Source organism: Agelaius tricolor, unplaced genomic scaffold, assembly GCF_023055355.1.
Source record: "Agelaius tricolor isolate 1412-34295 unplaced genomic scaffold, bAgeTri1.0.p SCAF_16, whole genome shotgun sequence".
Taxonomy (NCBI): domain Eukaryota; kingdom Metazoa; phylum Chordata; class Aves; order Passeriformes; family Icteridae; genus Agelaius; species Agelaius tricolor.
Window position 1 is genome coordinate 13,118,742 of NW_027269276.1, and position 8,585 is coordinate 13,127,326.

Here is an 8,585-nt window from a genome sequence, read left to right on the forward strand (position 1 = left end):
ATTTTCAATATTTCATTTCTCAGACTGCATTCTACTGCTCTGACATCCAGTAAACAAGCAGCTGCTTACTGAATGCTATTGCTACAATGCTCAGGCTAGAACCAAACTTGCTCAAGATTAGCTACCAAATAATTCACACTTTTCTCATCAGCCAAAGTCAGAAGAGACCCTGACCACAGTGGGAGTTTTAAAAGTTGTTTGGTGCAATACTGGCACAGAAAGACTTAGGAACTCTGAAATTTTTACCCCATAAAATACAAAGATTACACATTCTGTCATTGTTGGGTTTTGATAATAAGAATCTAACTTCAGGAGCAGATCTGCCTCTGGGAAAATGATACCAAGATTCTATTTCCCTACGTTGCAGATACTCTGTTATGTCAGAAACCTCTACCAGAACTACAAGAGATGGGCACTTGAGAAACAAGCACTTTGAACAGGGCCTTGGGATGTTAACTGTATAATCCAGATGCAACTTAGTTTATTTTGTCTTTGATGGTGTTTATGTCGTTAAAAACAAAAACAACTTCCACTCACCTAAGAGTGGAAGTTTTTTTTAAATTTCATTTTAAAAACCCAACAAAACCAATAGAATTATTATTGAAGTATGAAACAAAGTAAAAGCAGAAGAAAAAAATCTGTCTAGTAATGCTTATTTATATTTTCCTCTAATAAATTAGGAAGGCCATCTCCCTCCAAGGTTTTTACATACAGAAAAAACAGAGGAGGAGTTTACAATAATTCCATACACTAAGGCAAAAAGCAAACTGTCCATACTCAGGTGGTTTCACAGACATCTCTTCCCTAAGTCTGCTGTTTAGTCTTTAAAAAGTAACCATTTAATCCATACAACCAAAAATTGTTTCCACTACAGATGCAGGTTTTGGAAGGCTGCCAGATGGATTTCTAACTCCCAACATAAATGATCTAGAGCGATTTTTTTTCCACCTCTAACTCAATTGCTGAGACAATCAACTTTAAAATGTAGACACTGCTTAAAATGCTGCTGCTTAAAAGCTACCTAAAGGTTGACCTTAGTAACTAATGTTGACCATACAACCCACACTTACTCAACAAAATGTGGAGTCTTGACATTGTTGATTACTTTTTCACTTAGGTGGTGATTACCAGTTATAAAGACTGGAAGTAATCAATCCCAATTTAACAGCTGGGCCTATTGATGAAACAAAAACAAAAAAAAAATGCAAAACTAAATAAAGATTATGTTCACAATTTTGGAGATAAAGCATGGAAAAAATACAAAATGCTGAGGAAAACAAACAAATACTAAGCACAAGTTTGTCCAACAATAGGCATGACCATATTTCTGTAGGAAAACGCTTAGTAACTTTTAAATTCTTCCTCCAAGATTCTCTTTTGTCATTGTCTTAAATTGTTCTGCACACCATCAATAGCCACAGCTGTTAAATTGTGAGGACGTGACAACAAGTCTCTAGGCAAACAACTGCTCAGAGTGAGATCCTTTTCTTTAGGATAATCAGAGCTGGCTGACAAAAGGGGGCCTTACTGAATGCTCTTTCAACAATTTCTACACCAAGAAATGCAGAGAAAAAGGGAGGGGGAAGAAAGGGAGCAGTGGGGGGGGAGCAGCACACTGCAGGAACAGAACAGCATCTTTTGCTGCCATCCATTGCTTTGCAAGCAGGAAAGGAATCCCAGGTTTGCACACACAGCACACGCTGAACTCACACCAGGTGAGGAGTGAGTGCTTTGGGCCACAGCTCTGAACAACATCTAGCACAGCACCGTGTTTTCCTTCAACCTTTCTCATGTAGGTGAAGGTTTTATTAGCTACAGAGTGCACTGCCAAAGAGATGGAGCATTCATTTAACAAAGAAGCTAGTAAAAACTTTATACACTGTAAAGTTACTCTGATAAAAACTAGTAAATAAACCCTAACAGCTTTGGTCTGACTAACAAGGAAAAAAAGCAAGGGCATAGAAAGCCTCAGTCTGGAATTAGGCTTGACACAAATTTGAAACTGAGGTGTTCAGGAAAGCCATAAAAAGCTCACCTCTAAAGTGACATGGTAGTGGAAACAAACACTGTCCATGTGCACTAAGCAAAGTTCTATACATTTTTTAAAATCTTGTTAACAATATAAAAGCCCATTCCTCATCCTGTGGAAGAGCTCTTACAAGTGGAGCAATCATTGCTGAAAAAGGAGGGAATGCCCTGGTACCCCCCACAAAAAAAGTAACTAATGGTTATGTCTTAAAAGGATGCTGATAATTGTCTTCTGTCAAGGTGCTGCAGGACTTCAGGTCAAAAGACACCTGGGGAGTGACAGAGGAAAATACTCCAATAAAAAGGGTTAACAAGATAGTACTTCCCAGTTTTCTTATTTCTTCAGGATATCTCAGTTAAAGAACAAAAATCTTACTGTTCTTAATTGTTATCAATTGACATTGCTGACTAAGACATTGGAACCTCATCCTCCTGCCTAAAAACACTGGAATTTAAATGCATTAATAATCAGCCACGTGCACTCTCAGGTTAGAAACAAATTTTCCTCTCAGGATATTCAATCAACTAATCAAAGCAAGAGCAGTAGGGCAGCACTTGTCAAAACCCAGACCACCTTGAGCTGTCTGTAACCACACCACTTCTGCAGCACTAAAACTTTGCTCTCTTTCAATACAAAACTATTGCCTACAGCTGCCATCTGCCATTTCACTTCCACCTCAGCCCAAAACCACTTCTGCCCCCTAACACCACCTTTCTTTCTCACAATTTGAACCTCTCTCCATTGCTATTTAAAATAATTTAACATAGCTTTGAGTTCTATATGCACTTGGAAGACACCTGAAATGACAGATTCCACGGAAAGCAAAAACTATATTGATAGACCACAGCTATTTATCCTGTTATTTTAAGGCAGGATGAAGATTATTTTTAAAAAATCAGTAGCAGAGGGGCAAAAGTTTTGCCTACACATTTCACAAAGGCCACAGTTTGATGAGTGTAAGTTTCATTAACCTTCCCCTGTCCCCACTAAGCCTTTCCACCTCCACTTCAGCCCTCTCAGTTACACCAGTGCAATCACTGAGTGGCTCCAAGACAAACCATAGTGAGGAACTCAGCTGGGTTAAACAGCATCTTTTGTTTTAATTCTATTATTTTAACCCAGACCAGTTCCCTGTTCAGTTAGCTACACGTGCAGCTGTGCCCACACAAGGAACAGCACAATGCCAAAGTGGGAACAAACTGCTGGAACTGCTAAGGAAACGTGATTGCCACAACACAGCAAGATGCTCAGCTGGATGCACTCTTCAGTGCAAATATTTAAAAGCAGAGCAAAAGATGCTGTTAGGCTATAAAAACATAAATATGGCCAATTATTGGCAGGACAGTGGGACCTGAAGTCACATCACTGCCTCAGCAGGTAAGCAAAGTTATGAACTTCCCACCAGTTCCAGGCTGCTCTGTGTGAAGAGCCCAGCACTCCCCAAGCTGCAGTGCAGGGGGCTCACACAGCCTTTCCCTCCAGGAGCACGTTCCCAGAAACCTCCTGCTTGCATCACCTTTCACTCTTGTGAAATGCAGAAACCTGTACAAGAAGGATCAGGCTTACATTTCTTCTAATTCACAAACATTAAAATCAATTCAGCCGAGTTACAAGAGGAGAAAAGGTTATCCAGGAATGCTGTTTATATACCATCCAACCATCTCAAGACTTTAATTTCTACTTTTTGTGAAAAGGACATAAACAGTGAGTGACCTATCCAATCACTGCACAATGCCCATGTTACCAGCTTCAGAACATGATCCACCTTCTCTATTTCTCCTGAATAATATTTTATTGGAAATCTAGCTTTATTTTCAGACAGAATCTTAGTTAATTGTTGATGAATAATCAAAATTTTAAAATGCAGGAAAACAAAAATCTCAGCTTGTTTATTTTGAACTGATTCAAAGTTGTACCAAAAGGACTTTTTCTGAAGCCTACACTCCCTTTATATTCTGTTTAAAGAGATCTGTCTCAGTAGCAGTGGAAAAAGTCGAATTTTGAGTAAGTCATGCTCTTAAGTAGTACCATTTTCCCCTCACAAAGAAGCAGACAGGACCTCCTCCTCTGCCCCCACATCAATCAGCCAGCCTTGGAAGTAACTACAAGCATGTACTGAAACTAATATTTAGTTTTACCTAAGCACTACCCCAGCACCAGAGTTTCCTTTTAAAAAAGTAGGGGGATCTCACCAAAAAAAAAGCCCTAAATTAGTCAAATTCTTTTGTGCATGGATGAACAACAGGAAAGCAAAGCCTTGGGGCCTCTGGGGAGGAACCCTGTCCCTGCAGACCTACTCTGATGTGCTCGGGAGATAAGGCTCCATAGTGACACTTAAGGAAAGGCCTGCTCACATTTGAATTTCTGCATTCCTCAAGAACAATTCATGGCAATCACTAACTTTGCAGAGGAGCTACATGAAAGCTTTGGCCAATGAATGAGGGTCATCTGCTCTTTATCACAAGGGTAAACCTCATCCTGGCCAGTTTCTAACCTTTTAACCCTGTGAATTCTTAATTTGCACATGAATAATGGAATTCTTGCCAAGAGTGCAACCTTCAGCTTCCAGTTTCTAACTTTAGAAACCAAGACCTGATCTCCTTGTGTGTTCAGATCTTAAACTCTTGGACAGATTAAAGTTTTTGATTTCCAAATGCAACACTAAACATTACAATTCTGAAGCAAAAGATAAGCTTATTGGCAAAACCTCTGACCAGGCAAAGTAAAAGAACATCCTCACACCCTGCTGCTACCAGTAACTGAAGAGAGCATTTGCTTTTTTCCTCCAAAGAAAGAATGCCCATTTAATGCCTATTCTCCACCTGTTTAATATGTATAGTTCCTTCTGTACCCTGACCACAAGGTAATTTGCCTTTGCAGCAACCCGACAACTTCTTCTAAAAAGAAAAATTGTAAAGCTACAAAATCCCCCACAAGACTTTCATTTATTTCACTTAAAATGTCTGCAAAGTTCAATCAGTTCACGAGAGCAGGCAGAAACACTGAATATGAGAGAGAAAACTAATTTTGCACATGTTTTATGGGTTCCAAATTATCACAATACGAATTATTGCCCAATTTCACAGCTTTACAGTAAAGATGACATTCTGAAATGGGTCAGACCGGTGCATGACTAAAGAGAAGAGACTGCTACATAGGATAACTTCATGTTTGGCCACTAGTTAACCACTTAATCACTAAGTCAACAACACCTACTGTGATCATTATGGATCCGCTATCTCTTCCAGTTTTCTCCAACAGCCATAGAAAGCCTTTCAAGTATTCAAACAAGAAAAAGAAACCTTTTGTCACAGTCTTACAGAGAAGGGGAGGGAGGAAAAAAAAAAGGGCTGCAAAATAAGAATCTCACTCCACAGCACACAATCTATAGGTTCACAAGACTTGGTGAAAAATCAGCATAATTAAACCACCTTTCTGATGAAATAATGTACATGTGAGAAACAAATATTTACAGAAGTCCAGTATTGTCTGAATAAAATCAAATACTACAACTGCATTACCAAGCTATTCTACTATAGTGCTCTGTACTATTCCAGAAGTTCTCTGGTATTAAGCATGGAGCTCATTCTGCAGTGTCTCCAATTTAAAGTAGCCCTGATATCCTCTTTAGGAGGGTTTTCTTGTCTAATTTTTAATCATGCTGACACACTGAAACTTAGTGAGGTTTAATGTTAAAAATTTTAATACTTGATTTTTCACCAAATACTTCATTTTTACCAAAAAGTACCCACAAATTACTGAGTCTCTCAGTCCTGTACATGAGCAAGATAAAAAGTAGTATGTAGGTAGGTTTTTGAAATTGAGACTTCAGAGTTGCACATTCTTACAGCATGTGAAAACTCAGCACTCACTTGGAGCCACCTGCTTCCAGGATGGTTTTGAACCACCCAGTGCTCTGGCTCACTGAACAAGGCTGTTCACACCTTCCCGGGGCATCTCGTGGACAGTATTTAGAATCAGGTCAGTAGCATACAGAAAGAAACTAACAAATGTTAACATTCACACGTTTTTTAATGTAATGTAATATACCAATTTCATTAATTAGTTTCAGGTTGAATTTAGTAAAAGCTGCAACTTAGAATCAATGTCAGGTTTTCAGTGAGGTACCAGCACTAGTTTTATTCAACTTGCTACTAAGAACAGGGTCGAAGAGGTCATAGGAAGTCTTTTCCTATTAGATTAAGTTCATCAGTTAAGTCCCATTATAGAGGGAACATGAGAAGACTACATAAACTGTGTACTCTGTGTTATATTTTCTTTGAAATGAAAGTTTTCTTTACTTTGCCAAAATTTACTTTTCTTTGAAAAGTGCATTTCCATGTACTTTTGGGAAGCAAAGGGTGATCATGTTGTAGAAGTAGTCTAGTGGCAAAGCTCTGCTCTGCCATGGAAAAAGGCACAGCATTCCGTCCCTCACACACATCTCTTGCTCAATGTTTAAAGATGATAGGAAAAGAGAGGGCAACAAACACCCGGGGTCAGTCTGTTAAAGCCATACAGGCACTTAGACACAACTATTTCCTTCACCATTCACCCAGCAGTAGGGAGTCACTCCAGAAATGCAACTCTCCCTTCCCACTGGAACCACATAAAAGGCCCTTACGGGAGGTTCCAGAGGAACCGGGTGGGACAGCACCCACATCTGCTTGGCTGAACACAAGTCAGAAAAGCAAGGCCTTACAGTTGCCCAGAAAACTTTTCCCCTCTTTCCTCTCCCAGAGATAAACATCTACATTAATCATTCCACCCTGCCCCAAGATGGCACAACACAGCGGTCAAGCTACTGAACAAGGAATTTCTTTCTTTTTTTTTTTTAATCAGATCTGGAGATAACCCTTGTAAGGCTGCTAGAACAGCACTTGGGAAACCAGACCCAGGACTTCTGTAGCCAGCATGACTCTGCATCACCACCTGCTCCAGGCTAGTGACACACCTAAGCCACCCACACAAGGCACCACTCCCCAACAGATCTCACAGGTACCTGTGCCACTTCTGCCACATCAGGGACTGAATAAGGGACCACCATAAGTTTTTCCCATAATCTTTATACATTTAAAAAGAAATAAAGGTTCTCTAGAATTACTCTATAATTTTGCATTTTAACTTGTCAGGTACGCAATCAAAACGATAGGTTGCTGTGTGCTGTTCAGAGAATTGCTGCCACAAACTCAGGAACAGGTTAAAAAAACAAGAGCTGGGACTTACTTGCTAGTGTGAGGTGACTTTTTTGACTGAGAATGGCCCCATGTTTGTTGAGAGCTAAGCACTGGTAAAATCCTTCATCAGACAGTTCTCCCTTCTTTCCTTCTACCTCACTGATATACAACGAGCCATTGGATAAAGTGTAGATCCGTTCGTTTTCAGACACTTTGCCTCCATTTTTCAGCCATGTAATAGTTATAGGAGCTTCACCACGGGCTTGGCAGTCTAAAACCACCGGATCCTTCCTTGACACAGTAACGTCCTGAGGCTCTTTCACAAAAAACAGTTCACTAAAGCACCACACTCCTAAGAGAAAAGAAAAAAGAAAAAAAAAAAGGAAAAAATGTTTTTGTCTGTAAGGACAGACATGTAAGCAGAGACATTGCAAGTTAAAACCGCACTGTGAGCTGCGAGTCATCCCCACAGCACGAGGTGAAGCCATCGCTATCACACACGCTCCGAGCGCTCCCAACTCGGACAACTCTGGGGAAACTTGGTACTGACTCCACGCGGCGCGAAGCCCTCAGGCTGTAAAAAGCCAAGGAGCCGGAGAACCAGCGCCTTCCACACCGAGCGAACCGGCCACGGCACGGGCGGGGGCGCGGTGACCCCGGGGGCCGCGCAGCGCTGGGGCGGCCACACAGGTGCGAGCGCTCCGCCCGGCCCGCTCGCTAATTTTACAAGCCTGCCAAAGCAGCCGGAGCGGGGCGCGTCGTAAAAAGGCTGATTTTACAAGGAATCGTTAGCGAAAACCTCTCACCAGAGCGCGGAGGGGCCGCGCACCGCCCGCGCCCCTCACGCCCCCCCCCCCCGCCCCGTCGCGGCGCGAACAAAGCGCGGAGCCGCCGCCGGTTCCCGCTCCCTCCCCGCCGGTCCCGCCGATGCCGGATAAATAAAGCCACGTGCGGCGGCCGCAGCGGGGCCGGACAATGGGGCTCGGGCCGGCCGGACTCACCTGGCAGCGGGAGCAGCAGCAGCAGCAGCGCCCGCGGCAGCGGCCGGCGGCGGAGCGGCGCCATTCAGCGGGACGCGGCTGGCATGCCCCGCCGGCCGCTCCACACACCGGTCAGCGGGCGAGGGGAGGAGACTGGGGACGGACGGAGCGGCCCCGGCGCGCCCGTCCCGGCCCTACTCTCTGCATCTCGTCTCCATTGGCCTTTGGGGAGAAGAGGGGCGAGGGGCAGGGCCGGCCGGAGGAGGGAGGGAGGGACGGCGCTGGACGGGGCGGGCCGCAGGGCGGGGGTCGCGGCGGACAATGCGGCGGGGCCGGCCGGCAGCGCGCACGAGGGGCCGCGGGCTCCGGCGCCATCTGGGCCGAGCACGCCCCGCAGAC

The 8,585-nt window shown here is 43.3% G+C and overlaps 1 protein-coding gene across 1 annotated transcript in view; it reads right to left on the reverse strand.

Moving 5' to 3' along the window:
* The window catches only part of PRTG (protogenin), a 73,927-nt gene extending 65,635 nt beyond the window's left edge, over positions 1 to 8,292 (reverse strand). The window contains 2 exon segments of the mRNA XM_071442065.1: positions 7,256 to 7,558; positions 8,208 to 8,292. Coding sequence (XP_071298166.1) covers positions 7,256 to 7,558; positions 8,208 to 8,292 — 388 coding nt within the window.
* Positions 8,293 to 8,585: the final 293 nt, after the last annotated feature.